This window comes from Lycium ferocissimum, chromosome 5 (genome assembly GCF_029784015.1).
Source record: "Lycium ferocissimum isolate CSIRO_LF1 chromosome 5, AGI_CSIRO_Lferr_CH_V1, whole genome shotgun sequence".
NCBI lineage: Eukaryota > Viridiplantae > Streptophyta > Magnoliopsida > Solanales > Solanaceae > Lycium > Lycium ferocissimum.
In genome coordinates this window covers 13,506,955-13,522,932 of record NC_081346.1, presented here as the reverse complement: position 1 = coordinate 13,522,932, position 15,978 = coordinate 13,506,955, and the positions used below count along the sequence as shown (strand labels likewise).

Here is a 15,978-nt window from a genome sequence, read left to right as displayed (position 1 = left end):
ATATCAGATAAATTGAAACGAAAAGAGTATCTATATAAGATATAAGGGTCCAACTAGAACGTGGCTACAATAGAACCAAATTCTCTGAGGGTTCCACCTCCCTCAGAGAAAAAGAAAAAGAATAAGTTCAATCTTTGTGTCGGTGCATTAATTCACGTGACAATAGCTAGTGATACTCAACGTATTGATTACATCTCACTTTTTCCTTTTCTTCGTCGATCTTTTTCGGCACATTGCTTCACTTCTTTCACTAATGACTATCTAATATTCTCATTGTGAATTTTTCTGAAGAAAAGAATTGTAAAAAAGCAATGCAGACACTAAGTCTCCCCGCTTTCCGAGATCCGAGAAAGCGCCGGACCACAAGAGCCTATCAGTACGCAGCTCTTTTTACTCGCATTTCGCGGCAGATCAAGCTTCTGGCTCGAACCCGCGACCTCCCGATCACACAGCAAAGAACTTTACCAAGCATTACGATAGCGCTCCCTTCAAAGAAGAAAAAGAACTGTACAACATTAAAAAAGAAGAAGGATTTAATGGATTTTTTAATGTAGTCACATGGGTTATAGGAGAGCTAAGTAGATAGCTGAAGCCTCCTGGATTCAAATGATAATGCATTGATATCTCAATCTTTAAACTAGTTAATTTTCATAAAATAGAAATCTTTGAAGAACTTTAATAAATCTAGTTCCATTGTGCTCTGCTGACTATCATTTCAAGCGGCAGATGGATTTTCTTGGTCTAAAAATGGCATGTCCTCGGCTCATGATTGGTACTTTCTGACTTAAATTGAGAAAATTACCACAGTGACTGAAGTGAGGAAGGTTCCATTCCCAGAATATGTTCCAATTGACAAGCATCAAGCCTTCATTCTGGTTGCTGTTACTAAACAAGTTAAGCAACATTACTAAAAGGAAACTTCAAGATCTCCGTATCATATGCCCACCTTTTTGTCTCTTTTTTTTACAAACATATTACACGGGGAAGGAGAATAAAAGGAGAAGGGGACAGTGAGAATGACACACTTTATTACGAGGAAGACTCACCGGTATAACTAGATTATAGTAAGTCTTGGTGGTAAAACATATGTTCACATCTATTCGCACTCGATATTTACATCAAATCATATTAATGTATTAAAGTGAAAATACGTATCAGTTGACCATGATTTAATGATAAAATACGCAAAAGATACATACTCCCTCCGTTCTAAAAAAATTGTCTTACTTTTTTTATTAGTTTATCTCAAAAAATTGGCGAAGTTTTATATTTAGAAACAATTTAACTTTATGAGATGATTTACAACCATACAAGTATTCAAGGCTTGTTTTCGACATTTCAAAATTCTACTTTTGTTTGTTAAATTCCGTGCCAAGTCAAACTAAGATAAAATATTTTGTGACGGAGGGAGTATTATGTATTGATTGAGTGCCAAATATCTCCTTAAGTTTTTTCGCTGTTTCACAGTTTACTACCACAGCCTCCTCCATTTCCAACTTTAAAGTTTAACATCTAATTAACCACTTAAACTATTTACCCAGTAAGACCCACATCACATCAGGACAATCTGTCCATTTAAAGCTTCAACACACTAACATCTGCACATTTATTTCATTCATTCACCTGTTTCCTTACAGCCTTACTACACTACCAGATCCTTCCTCTTTTTAGTTCATCCTAACCACATAGCTGGTTTCCTATTACACCTCACTCACATTAAATCAATCATTTTTCAATTGTCACCCATAGATTTCTTTTCCTTGATATAGTTCATTTGCTATTGCTGTTTCTCCATTTTCTCCAGATTCAAGAATGGACCACTTGAGAACCAAAGCTCCACCTATTTCCTATATTTTCTTGATTTTTCTTACTCTTTCATGGGTTTTTCAGAACACTTATGGAGAGCAAAAACAACCCATTAAAACAGTTGTTGTGTTGGTGTTGGAGAACAGATCTTTTGATCACTTGCTTGGATGGATGAAGAAATCAGTGAATCCTAAAATCAATGGTGTTACTGGTAAAGAGTGCAATCCAGTGTCTACTAAAGCTCAAGATACTGAAACTATTTGCTTCACTGATGATGCACAGTATGTGGATCCAGACCCTGGCCACTCTTTTGAAGATGTGGAGCAACAGGTATAGTTGACGTGTGTGACCATTTCATTAAAAAGTTTAAATAGCTATTCTCATTCACGTGTGATCCTAATTTTTTTTGTGGACTAATCACGTGAAATATTTTTTTTTTTACTTTTTGGATGACGGTGAAATTTGGCTGAAGTGTATAGGTACAGCACAGTGCGTAAAATTTGCAAGTCTATTCATTTTGAAACAGCTCATGTTGTGTATGAAATTTCATATGGTGGAAATTCAGACACTTATGACTGAAGTTCGGTCATTTTTGTATGAATTTCAACTTTGGCTGATTCGATCATTTTTGCTTGAGCTTTAGCCTTTTTTTAATATAAAGTTGAGACATTTTTGTTTGAAGCCTCTCCACATATGACCCAATTCAACTATTTTTGCCTAAACTTCATATATTTCTGAAATGCCTGAATGTAGCCATATGAAACAATACATATTAAATAATGGTATCTAAATAGGTACCCAGTGAAATTTAAACCCATGATTCTGTGATACCATATTGAATTGTATGTTGCAACAGGTATTTGGCTCTGGCTCCATTCCTTCGATGTCAGGTTTTGTGGAACAAGCACTCAACATGTCTGATAATAATCTATCAAGAACTGTCATGAGGGGATTTAAGCCCGAAAATCTCCCAATTTACGCAACATTAGTTCGCGAATTCACAGTATTCGACAGGTGGTTCAGTTCAATTCCAGGTCCAACACAACCAAACAGGCTATTTATATACTCTGCTACTTCTCACGGTTCCACCAGCCATGTCAAGAAGCAGCTAGCTACAGGTTATCCACAAAAGACTATTTTCGATTCGCTTCACGAAAACGGATTGGATTTCGGTATTTATTACCAGAACATACCAGCAACTCTTTTCTTTAGAAATTTGAGGATGTTGAAGTATATGTTCAATTTCCATCAGTATGATTTGAAGTTCAAGAAAGATGCCAAGAATGGGAACTTACCTAATTTGACTGTGATTGAGCCAAGGTAATGTCTCGTGTGATTTTCTTTAATGTCTCGTGTGATTTTCTTTATCATATTTGATTTTTTAATAAAGAGTTTACCATAATTAATATTGTTTTTCAGAAGAAAAAATGTAAATTTTCCATATTCTCCCTTTTGGAGGAAATTGTTTGGATTTCTATAAATTGAGAATTCGTCCATCCAACAATCGCATAACAGAATCCACGATATAATCACTAAAGAGTTTTGTTTAGAGGGAGATTATTCTCTCCGTAGTTATATATTTTGTTTCATATTAATTTTATCACATTTAGGTCAATTAACAAACGATATTAAAGATTTTGCCTCTTTTAGTATACTTTTCATTTGTTATCTGATTTATCGTTGTTCAAGATTTATAATTGTTAGATTTCGCATAACATCATGTTAACATGACCCCAACAGGTATTTTGGTATAACAGGGTATCCAGCAAATGATGATCACCCATCACATGATGTTGCTAATGGGCAGAAATTAGTGAAAGAGGTTTATGAGACACTAAGAGCTAGTCCCCAGTGGAATGAGACACTTTTTGTTATTACTTATGATGAGCATGGTGGATTTTATGATCATGTTAAAACTCCTTATGGTGATGTTCCAAATCCAGATGGGAATACTGGGCCTGCACCTTCTTTCTTTAAGTTTGATAGGCTTGGTGTTCGTGTTCCCACCATTATGGTCTCTCCTTGGATCAAGAAAGGAACTGGTAAGCTTTAAACTTTCCATCTTTTTGATTCAAGCCCGGTGTTTAGAATTGATTCACTGGTCTAATTAATTCAAATTCGTCTCACTATGCCGAGTTTTATAACACCCTAGGTATTTGGCCACCGGAAAGTTTGAGAAATCTGGCTGATTGACCTTTTGAGTGTTATAGCCATAGTTAATATGATTTTTCTGTTACAAACAAAAGAAGATGACTTTATTAGGTACTTTAGGATAGTTGAGTGACCATTTGAGTAATGGACTCTGTGGAATGGTAAAAAAAATTCTTCACTCTTAATCAGAGTTTTTGGGTTGCAGTGAGAATGAAATCCTCTCCGACTAGAAGTGTTAAAACCCCTCATAATGACCTTTTACGACACGAATTAGTTTGTCATGCCGGTGAGTTCCAGACATCGGATGCTTAAAGTGAAAAAAGTACAGAGCTTGTTTTGACTAGTCGCGTTTTAGAGCTCCCTAGTGAAGATGACTCTATTTCTAAAGCTTCAACCTGACCGATGGTTTGGTGGAGTGACTAAGGTTTCACTACACTTGGACTCCATCAAAGGTTTCGAGTTCGACATGGAGTGTTAAAACTAGGGGTGTACAAAGTAAACCGACAAACCGCACCAAACCGATAAATCGAGTCAAATCGAGAAAAAAACCCGACTAGTGGTTTGGTTTGACTTGGTTTGGTGTTGGAAAAAAAAATCCGACCATAATTGGTTTGGTTTGGTTTTAACTAAAAAAAGTCAAACCAAACCAAACCAAACCAACCCTACATTATATGTATTCAAATTTTAAAATATTTTATACATAAAAATATTTATTTGTAATGTAATTTATAAATATTTCTTAAATTTTTTCGTAGTTCTTTAACTATTATCATATTATTCAAGCTCGAACTTCGAGTTTTGAATGTCAATAAGTTTTATATCCTATGGATGTTAGTAACTCAAATAAAGTCCAACTCAAATAAAGTCCAAACCAAAACTAACTCAACACTAATGCTAACAAAAGAAATTCAATTTACCACTATGAATGACAATAATGTTGCATATCTATTCTTCAGTTTTGCATAATTTATTTAGAGAGTGAAAAAACATAACTTAAGTTTTATTTCTTTGTCATGTAATTAATACTTATTAGCCCTACTTATTTTAGCATGACTTAGTATTTTTAGATTATGGTCATTTTCTTTATGGCTTGTTAATTAGCAATATTTATTTTGACCGAATTTATTAGCTTTTGTTGAATATTTTAATACAATGTCTCTTCTCACATTTTGTGTTATTTTCTTTAGAAACACCTTAATTATATAGTTGTATCTTACTAGAACTAAAGAAATATTTGAAGTAAAAGTTATATGTTTTGTATCAAGACTATTCCGAAAAAACCCGAAAAACCCGAGAAAACCGAATAACCCGAGAAAACCCGAGGTTGAAAAACCCGAATTTTATTGGTTTGGTTTGGTATATAAATTTAAAAACCCGACGCAATTGGTTTGGTTTGACGTTTAAAAAATTCGAACCAACCCGGTCCATGTACACCCCCAGTTAAAACCCCTCATAATGAGCTTTCTACAGTGCGAATCTAACTTAGTTGGATCAATGAGTTTCAGAGTAAGACAAGATTGATCCAAAATTCTATTCCTTTCAGATGGATAAACTAAAATATCTTTCAACATATACGGCAAGATGTGCAGATCTGTCTGCACTGTACTTTTATTTAATATACTAGTAATATGGTCACGGGATTAACTCTTTTTTTTGCGTTTTTTCTGTGTAGTGTGCTAGTTTCTGATTAAGTAATGTCACATTTTTGTTTTATATGCAGTGATAAGCAAGCCTAAGGGACCTAGACCAAATTCAGAGTTCGAGCATTCATCAATTCCAGCTACCGTAAAGAAAATATTCAATCTTACATCCAATTTTCTAACTCATAGAGATGCTTGGGCGGGCACATTTGAGCAGGTTGTAGGTCAATTGTCATCTCCAAGGACTGATTGCCCTGGTAAGACAACTAACACTCTTATATATATACTAGTGATTATAATATTTTGCACAAAGCGACAAAATTAATCTTTATTATTAGATGAGAATGTATTTATATTAATATAATGTGGAAGTGATAGGATAATCATTATAGTATAGAATATTCATAAATGATCTTGTCACGGGGGTTTGTTCATTTTATTAATGTATCCTGGCTGGCTACTTCAGTTTTAACAAACCACCCTCGCTTCCGCTCACTTTTGACCATTGTTTCATAAAGTATTAGTACAAAATATTCAAAGTTTAATTTTATGTACCGATAGCATAAATAAATTATATTGATAAATTCTAGTGATAGGATATTGTAGCTTAATTGGGATCTGTCTTATTTTTTCTAGGTTATTAGTTCTACTTCTATATAATATAAGTGATTACCTGTAATTATCTTTTAGGATTAATAACATTTTTCGTCCTTTAGTTATTGATAACTTCTAATTTAGTTATTGTGATACTAAACACATTTCCTAGATAAAAGGATCAAAACCACGCATCTAAATTAATCGAAAATAGTTAAATATATTAAGTCATATATCTCTATGGCTATTATTCCGGTCTTTTAATTAGGTGATTTGATACTGTAAAAGTTATTCCGCCTACCAAGCTAAACTCAATTTTTGATTTGATTATTTGCAGAGGTTCTGCCTGAGGTATCTCCATTGAGGAGTACTACTGAAGCGGATGAAACTCGGGCGTTGTCCGAGTTTCAGAGCGAGGTGGTGCAGTTAGCAGCCGTGTTGAATGGAGACCATTTCTTGAGCAGCTTCCCACATGAAATGAGCAAGAAAATGAATGTGAAAGAAGCTTATAATTACGTAGGAGGTGCAGTTTCAAGATTTATTAGTGCAAGTAAAGAAGCTATTAAGTTAGGAGCAGATGAGACTACAATTGTAGATATGAGATCCTCGCTCACCACTAGAACCTCAGTCCACCACTAGATTATGAATAAAAAACACTTTTGTTATATATAATATAGTTTAGTTTTTGTGGATTTTGCCATTTCCATTGATATAGCATACATGTTGTTCCTGGATTTCGTCCCTGAATCCCCACGAAAATGAAGTTGCAGCCTTTTTAATTAGTAGCCTCTAGCAATTGTCGTATACTAGATTTGGGCAATGTCAGTGGAGCCGGAATTCTATACAAAGAAATTCCAAAATGTCACGCATGAAATTTGAACTTGTAACCTAAAGCCATTTCTTAATTTTTTTGCGTTTCTGTCACTTTACTAGAATTTTCCCTCATGTAAAGGGGATTCAACAAACCTATATATTGTTTTAAAAAAAAAAAAATAATAATAATAAAATATATATATATATATATATATATAAAAGGGCAAACTTAGGGACTTTTGTAATCCTTACAAAAATTTCCAATTTTTTTTTAAACTGTTTAATTAATTACTTTTAGGTCTCAATCTTATTTATTTAAGTCAAATTTTGTTTTTTTTTTTTGTTTTCAAGGTCTACTTTTCAAAAGCTATCGAACATCCTACTTCATTTTTCATGTTCTTTGGTTTTCTGTTTGCTCGATATCCGCATTTGAGCCCAATTAATCCAGATAATTCGCACTGTATCGCGCCCATTCGGAAGAAGCTCTCCCTCCAAAGATTTTTTCCATATCCATGTTCGAACCCCTAATCCCTAATTAAGGGAGGAGCCCATCCGTTTTGGTGTTAAATTATGTATTTATCTTAAAAGTTCATTAACTATGTATAGATTATTTATTTAGAACTAAATAACTTCGTAAAATTATTATACATAACTTATAAATGTCAAATTAAATTTCCGCATTTGATTTGAAGTAAATAATTTCATCAAAATGAAAGTTAAAATATTAAAGGAGTGGAATGAAAGTTTTGCTTTCATATATTGAAAATATACTTATATGAAATTTAATTATTACTAACGTAATTACCCACTTGTGGGACTACAATGGGTATATGATTATTGTTGTTGTACACTTGTATTGACACAAATTATATTTCTTTAATTAAATATCTACTTTTATATCTTGAGTTTGCATCACATAACTAGTGTATATATATATATATATATATAACGACAATAAAAGGACAAGTTTTCACCCTATTTCCACGGTATAATTTTCCAACAAAGAAAATTCAATTGAATCCTCAAAATATCCGGGGTTCCACATAAGAAAAGGCTTTTCACGAAATTAGAGCCTTTTCATAATATCATGGTTAAACTTTTTGAATTGATTAAACAAATCTGAGTCATTAGATAATAAAGACGACATGTGTCAAAATTATAAGATTCTACTTGAGGAAATGAAAAAATTATGTTGTGGAGTTGAGCCAAATCCTTGTTCTACTTCCCCGTGGTATTTTTTTTTGAAAAAGGACAGAAAGGTGGCATATATTTCGGAAATATTGAAGTTTCCTTATAGTACTGTCAGTTAAACTTGTTTACTAAGAGCAGCCAAAATGAAAGGTTGATGCTTGTCAATTGTAACATATTCTGGGAGTGGAACCTTCCTCACTATGGTAATTTTCTTAACACAAGTCATTAAGTACCCAATCAATGAGGGGAAATTGCATGATTTGCCCTTCAAATGGGCAAGTTTTCGACATATTTGAACGGTATAATCCTCATAAATCCACAAAAGAAAGGCTTTTCACGAGAACCTAGATTTTTTGGAAATGATTGGAAGTTTAGACATGAATGTATAAGTTATAATGACGCCAAAGGTCGGTCTTTGAAGAACTTTGTATTGTTATGTAGACAGTAGACTTATTCACCGCTTCAGATTTTTCATTATTTCATCAACAACTTTGTGAAGAGGAGAGTCACGGGAGAATGAATTGGTGATAACAAAAGTCTGATGCGTGAGTGTTTTTCTGTATTTACTTGGATTTTGTCGTATGGGACTACATACAAACAATCATATGGTAATTCTAATTTACTTACACAAGATAGATCATTTGATTTGAAAATATCTAAGGATCTTTTCTTTACAAAATTAAATTAAAATTTTATTTTCTTGTCATCTGAAGAAAAACTCTTCAATAAGTCTACCCTATGTCCCTATTTACACTATCTTGTACAACAACGGTAACTGTGTAAAAATTGTATATTTCCAATTTCGACGCATTACGGCGCGACAGACTACAAGTTCTTGTGAGTAGCAGCTTTTGTCATTTCCCTCTTTCGTCTTTTCCACTAGTCTTTTCCAATTCCTAGGCTCTGTTTTCTTCTTCTTTTGGTTTGATGGAGGCTCTTTTTGCTTTTGTAATAATGGATTTTCTTATATAAAATGGATTGGGCTGTAAACACAAATTTTAGTGCCTAAAAATAAGAACAAGATATACTAATAGCAAATATATTTGATTTAAGAACCATGAGGGTTATAATTTTTTAGAATAGCTCAAATTTAAAGAGATGTTATCCTATGATGATTCTTCTATTCAAGAAAGTTGGTTCATGGGTTCGAGATTTTAATCTTAATATAGAAATTTGGATAATTTAAGAGCTCGATATTTGATTTGTTGTGCGTCACGAATAATTTGATGATCATCACGAATCAAAATTTGAGATTTAGATATCATAAACTGAATTTTGAAGTTGTTCGCTTAGAATCTTGACTTGAATTTGTCGTCGAATTTGATCAAGGATGAAGATAGCGAATGTAGAAAAAGATTGTGGATGCTTTCTTCAGAGCTTCTATAGCTTTTCTTCAATTTGCTTGATGCACTTGCGGTATCATTTCCTAGCCTTTAAGCAGGCTTGAACTTCTCTTGTTATTTTTAGTACCCTATTTTATTTATTTATTTAAATACTTTTTTCGCCCCTTCGGCCGGCCTAGGCCAATCTCGCTCAAGCCTCATACGTCAACGGGCTTACTTAAGTCGGGCTAAAAAGCCTTGTCCTTAAATGGACTCCAAAAATTTTAGTCCAACCATATAAAATCATGGGTTGGGCAGGGCTAGCCCATATTGATGGCTGTACATATGGCCATATGGAGCTTTCTATTTATAGTGGTAAAATAAAGGAGGAGTTGTAATAAAATCAAACTCATCTTCTTTTATTTGATTGATTTCGTCTAAATTATATATTAATCTTATTTATCTTTTGATAAGTGTGTATTTGATTGACCAAAATACGTCATTTATACACTTGACGAGCTTCTATTGACAAGTTTTTCTGACTTAAAATGTCATATTGCTTTGACATATGAGATGATTTCATCGACTACTTCATTTGACTTGGCTCTCCGTTATTTGACATGTGGACGACATTTTAAGATCATTTTTTTGCGCGGATTGCCATTCTTTTGGGGTGATCTTTAAATTTTGCCCTTTATATTTGTGATCTTTAAACTATGCCCTTATATTGCTGGTCTTTAATTTTTGTCCTTCGCATTGCAACTCTGAGCGTTCACACAGAAATCATGAGGTTTTGAGTTCGAACTCCCGCTCAAGTATAAATTAAAAAAAAATTGCAAGGCAAGGTTTGGGTCGCGTGTATGCCGGACCCGGCATACACTTGTTAAGGAATTACCAAATTTATGCTGACCCGTGATACATGCCTTATGGGCGTACTTTATGCATAAGTATCTGCCGATCCGATAACTTTGATAATTCCTTAACAAGTTTATGCTAGTGGGGGCCTACTTTTAATGGGTAAACTTTTATGCCAGACCCGGCATAAACTTGTGAAGGAATTACCAAAGTTATGCCGGACCCAAAGATACTTATGTCAAGTGTGCCCATAAGGTCGGGGGGCATACTTTTAATGGGCAAACTTTTATGCGGGACCCCATAAACTTGTGAAGGAATTATCAAAGTTATCTCGACTGGCATACTTATGCCAAGTCTCGCCCATAAGGCATAAGTATGTCGGGTCCGGCATAACTTTGGTAATTCCTTCACAAGTGTATGCCGGTAGGGGCATAGCAAAATTTAAACTCTCCCTTGCGATTTTTTTTTAAAATTTTAACTGTGCGGGAGTTCGAACCTGAAACCCATGAGTTTTAGCCGAAGGGAAAAAGTTAAAGATTTCAAATATGAGAGGTAAAATTTAAAGACCACCTCAAAAGAAGGGCAATTCGCATCCTTTTAAGATAGACTAATAGTCATTTGGACCTCAGGCTAGTTGAATGGGTTCATCTTTTGGAAGCCTAACTCAATGGGCTACTAGCCCAAATAAAAATGAACTTTTAATTAGACTTAAACAATTTATCTTGATTTGCGCTTGGCATTTCTTGAAATTATGAATTATCCTAATTTAATGTGCACTTAATTCCACAAAATCATATGTCTAAATAGGCTCGAGTTTATTTTTATGTTCTTTTTTTTTTCCTTCTTATTCTTCCCAAAGAAAAGGAGAAAATCTAAACAAAAATAAATCTATAAAGGTGCATTTATAGCCCTTTGATTTTTGCTGAACAGTGTAACATTTTAATTGTTTTCTAGGAGAAGAATGACTTATTAGAGTTCCACATTTTAAGATAGATATTGATTTATCGATAATTTTTCAAAGCAAATAAAGAATATCATTATTTAAGTTACACATTAAGTTTTGCACCTTATATTAAAAAAAACTTAGAAGTCATTAATTTAATTTTTAAATTATAAAAATTGATTAAATTTTGTATATACGAATGTATACCTAGATGATTTCACAATTATTTTTTGGGAAAACTATATATATATATATATATATATATATATATATATATATATATATATATTATATATAGAAATATTATATATATAAACGTGATGATATATATATTTATATATATTATTTACAAAACATAATGATATATTATGAAACATGACGGATTTTCATATATTTTTCGTTTTTTTATTTTTTTTTCCGAAAAATATTTTTTTTTTAAAAAAAATTAAAAAATTGATTTTTTTTTTAAAAAATTATATATATATTTTATTATTTTTTTTTATTTTTTGCTCAAAGGCTTAAAAAATTACCTCAATTTTTTGTGTATGAAAGCTGTATGAAACATATATGAAACGTGTATATGTGAGCGGAATTCTTAATATAATTTTCATACACAAAATTGTGAGCGAAAACTTTAAGCCTTGAATATCGTATGAAAGTTGTTACAATGTTGTTGTAATTGTATTAATTTTCCAGAAACCTAATATGAATTTTATATACGAAAAATGTGAATGGAATTTTAAGTCTTGAGCGAGATATAGACATTTCATACCGTTTTCATGCATAAAATTTTGAGCGTAACGTTTAAGCCTTGATCGAGATATACACGATATATACATTTCATACACAAAAATTTGAGCGATTATTTTAAGTCTTGAATGTTGTATCAAAATTTGTATACAATGTTGTTGTAGTTGTATTAGTTTTACAGAAATCTAACATGAACTTTATATACGAAAATATGAGCGAAATTTTAAGACTTGAGCGAGATACAAATTTCATACTGTTTTCATACACATAATTTTGAGCGGATTTTTTTAGCCTTGAACGAGATATATACATTTCATACACTAAATTTTGAGCGAAATTTTTAAGCCTTGAGCGAGATATACACATTTTATATATAAATTTTTGAGAGAAAAAATATTTTTTTTTAAAAAAAATTTAAAAATAAATAAATAAATAAATAAAATAAAATAAAAAATTTAAAAAAATAAATATATATATATATATTAAAAAGCATATTTTATAATGTTATATTTTGTAAATATAAAACTATCATCAGGTTTCGTAAATATTTTTCCAATTGTCCCTTATTCTTTTTTTTTTGTTGTCTATGGAGCAAACCTATGAAATCATCCAAAGTAGTACTACTACCTATTTGTCCATCGTGGCAGAGCGTGGACCATAAATAGGATCTTACAAAATCACAACTGCCTGTATAGACAGGATATGGCAGCAACTAGAGAAAAAATACAAACATGGCATTTGGAATGAGCGGTCATCTTCTTCCACTGCTTCCTCAAGTCGCTGCCAAACACAATTCTCCCACCAACAAGTATTCTTCTACCCCCAACGTTGAACAACGACAATCTGTTGAAAAAATACCATGTTTTTGGTCAAAGGTACTTCCTGTGGCAGTTGCTGTGTCGCTGGTTGCTCCCCTGTCTTCTTCGGCAATACCCTCTCTCAACTCCTCCAAAACTTCTCCAGTTGTTCCGACAACCCCATTTTCACAATCCAAGAACTTGGCCACTGGACTTGAAAATGGGTAATTTTCTGCCTTCCATTTATCTGCATTTTACTACTTTACCTATCCTACTCAACTTTATGATATTGTTATCTCATATCAGTCGCACTTTGAGGAAATTGAAACGGGGACATAAATGTTTCTCATTGTAGAGTCGGAGGAGTTTGTATAACTCATGGAAATTAAGCAGCTAGTCCAATTTTTTCCTTCATTATTGTGATATGCATGCTTTGTTTCTTTAATTGGTTAAAATGTCAAAGAAATGGGATTGTACCGTCAGTGCTGTTGCACCGTTAAGGGAATTGGTGATCAAACATGCTTAATTTACATGAGGTCTTGGAATGTAGTGTGAAACAAACAATCTAAACGTCCAATCCAAAACGTAGCCATCCAAGACCTTTATAAACCTACTATGAAACCCTTACGTAACCATGTGTAGACAATTAGTAACTTCACACTCTCTTGCACATGTAATTGGATTCCGATGTTCAACGTGAATTTTAATATGAAGTTATGGGTGTGAGAATGTGCTTACAAAATATTGGTTGTAATATCATGTTGAATTGTATGACCCACCTCATCAAGAAGTTTAAGTCGTTTAGATTCAACATGATACAGAGTAGATTAAGGTCCAGCTAGCGTTCAAGTCATACCTCTGTCGATTATCAAAATAAATTCCACGTGTTTGCCTCGCACATGAGGGGATGTGTTGGAGACTAAGGTAAACAAAATATATGTGTCATTCTCAAACATTTAAGCTTCTAAATAAGGTGGTCATACAGATCGACATGGTCGCAGAGAAGACAAAGATCTTATATTCAAGTCTCCCTTTGCCCATAGTCAAAAATAATTTCCACGTGCTTGATGTGCAAGTTACAGAACCAAAATTCTGTGGCAGAACCACTTCCGTTTGCCTTAAGAGCTGAATTTCTTTATGTGTATATATAAAAGTTGTTGTATCCTCTAGATACAAGGGAGCATTTAGATGAATTCCTGCTTCCACCACTGTATAAATTAAATAAATAAGCAAATTTGTCTACTCTCTAATAGTTTAAGTTGAGGTCGTCCACAATCCAAGAAGCAGGGATGACTAAGTTAATTTTGTCAACAACAAGAGGTACAATTTTGTCATTGTCACCAACTTAATGCATGCATCATTCGTTACTCACTTACATTGAAGGAGTGGATTCCATATAAGCTGATGGCGATTGAAGGAAGATTGTGTAGTTGCTAGCCTTCTCAGTTAAGAATATTTTCCAAGTATAGGTACCAGTTTATAGCAGTTATTGCATGTAGTCATCCTTTAATATCCTACTAAAGCCACTTGAATAATACAGTTTTTTACAGAATTCACCTAGTCCTGTATACGGTGTTGTTTTGGAATTCAAAATGTTATTTTTAACTCGCTTTTATTGTATCTGGTATTGTATTAGGGACCATTGTGTTAATTAACCCGTATCTAATAAATGCAATGCATTCCCTGTCCACTTGGTGACTTAATTTTGGTAGTTAAACTTACAAAAGCTAATCATTATGTTCTCTTGCTCCTTACTTGTTTTTGTAGCAACTATTTGTATATACAATAGAGGCAAGTATTTAAAGCCAGGGTGCTCGAACATCTAATGATTACTTCTGTCGTTGGCTTAATATTGCAGAAAAATCAGACCTTGCCCCTCAGTTAATCCAGGGTGTGTATCGACAAATCCCCAGTCTTCTTCTTCTGCCTTCCCCTTGATAATTTCTCAAAATGCTTCTGGCAATGCTATCATGGTAAAGAAGATGTGGACTTTCTAAACTTCCAACTGTCGTTTTAATTTTGTTCAGAAACCAAGCAATTGCCTGCTGTTAAATTCTTCATATCTGTGGCAGCAATTGCAGGATGCCATTTTGAAGACACAGAAGAACGCAAAGATTCAAGTTATTGAAGATATCCCTGATGGTAAATCATATTGAATCAAAATGCATCAAACAGTGCACTTTACTTCAGATGCATAGAGGCCTGAAATACTAGACAGATCCAGATGTAACTGCAAAAAGATAACAAAGTGTTTGAAATCTAGATATTGATTAATTAGGACTGAATAGGAAAAGTTTCTGGTGCATTGTGGGACCGTTTGCTGATGATGGAAACAATTGCAGGAAAATATTTGCAGGCTGAGGTTGATGGAGGATTCGGCAGAGATGTTCTAGAATTTTTGGTGAAAGGAGATTCGGTTGCCTACAGAGCAATGGCCACAAAAGTGACCTATATATACCCATTTACGACTGCATTTGGAGATTCAAAAGGACAAGAAGAAAGAGTGAAAATGATCACAGAAGAGTTAGGATGGTTTGCACCAAGTCTTGACTCAATGGATTAGAACTTTGATGTATATAAAAATCTACATGCATCAAATTTTGTATAGCAATTCGTGCATGTGGTAAGCCTTTTTGGTAAAATATTTGTCTTTTAGACCTGATCATTCTTAAAAAGTTTCTGCTACTTTTCCTGCTTAGCAATCCCCTTCTTAATCGTGGAAATATAATCTATCTGTTTCTTGAAATGAATCTATGAATTTGGTTTATTAATAGTCGTTAGTCATTTTTACTCTGTGCCACTGATTGCTCGCAGCAAATGACCTCTTGGGAGAATCGATGACTGCATCAAAGATGCAGTGCTAGACTGCTGGTACATCTGAGACTTCTTAATTGGCTTGTTGTAAATAGCCCCAGGACTGTGGAACAAAGGATTATCTCATACCTAAAATCAATCTACTTGCAGACTTCTGATTGAATAGCTTCTTTTCTACCCTAATAAATTGGATACTACTGGTTTGGAACTCAAATTCCTTTTCTGATCATTTCACCTTTCTTCCCTCTCAAAAAATAAGCATCTATAGGAAAACATTTACACAGTTATAGCTAAAGAGTGTT

General features: G+C 33.3%; 2 protein-coding genes across 2 annotated transcripts; both read left to right on the top strand.

Moving 5' to 3' along the window:
- Positions 1-1,512: 1,512 nt before the first annotated feature.
- LOC132056101 (non-specific phospholipase C6) lies at positions 1,513-7,198 on the top strand. The gene is made up of 5 exons (XM_059448166.1): positions 1,513-2,136; positions 2,663-3,126; positions 3,547-3,848; positions 5,678-5,854; positions 6,529-7,198. Exons 1-5 carry the CDS (start codon positions 1,813-1,815, stop codon positions 6,828-6,830), a joined length of 1,569 nt encoding a protein of 522 aa, XP_059304149.1. The 5' UTR covers positions 1,513-1,812; the 3' UTR covers positions 6,831-7,198.
- Positions 7,199-12,735: 5,537 nt separating this feature from the next.
- Positions 12,736-15,560, top strand: LOC132056100 (thylakoid lumenal 17.9 kDa protein, chloroplastic). The gene is made up of 4 exons (XM_059448165.1): positions 12,736-13,086; positions 14,721-14,835; positions 14,935-15,004; positions 15,205-15,560. Exons 1-4 carry the CDS (start codon positions 12,797-12,799, stop codon positions 15,423-15,425), a joined length of 696 nt encoding a protein of 231 aa, XP_059304148.1. The 5' UTR covers positions 12,736-12,796; the 3' UTR covers positions 15,426-15,560.
- Positions 15,561-15,978: the final 418 nt, after the last annotated feature.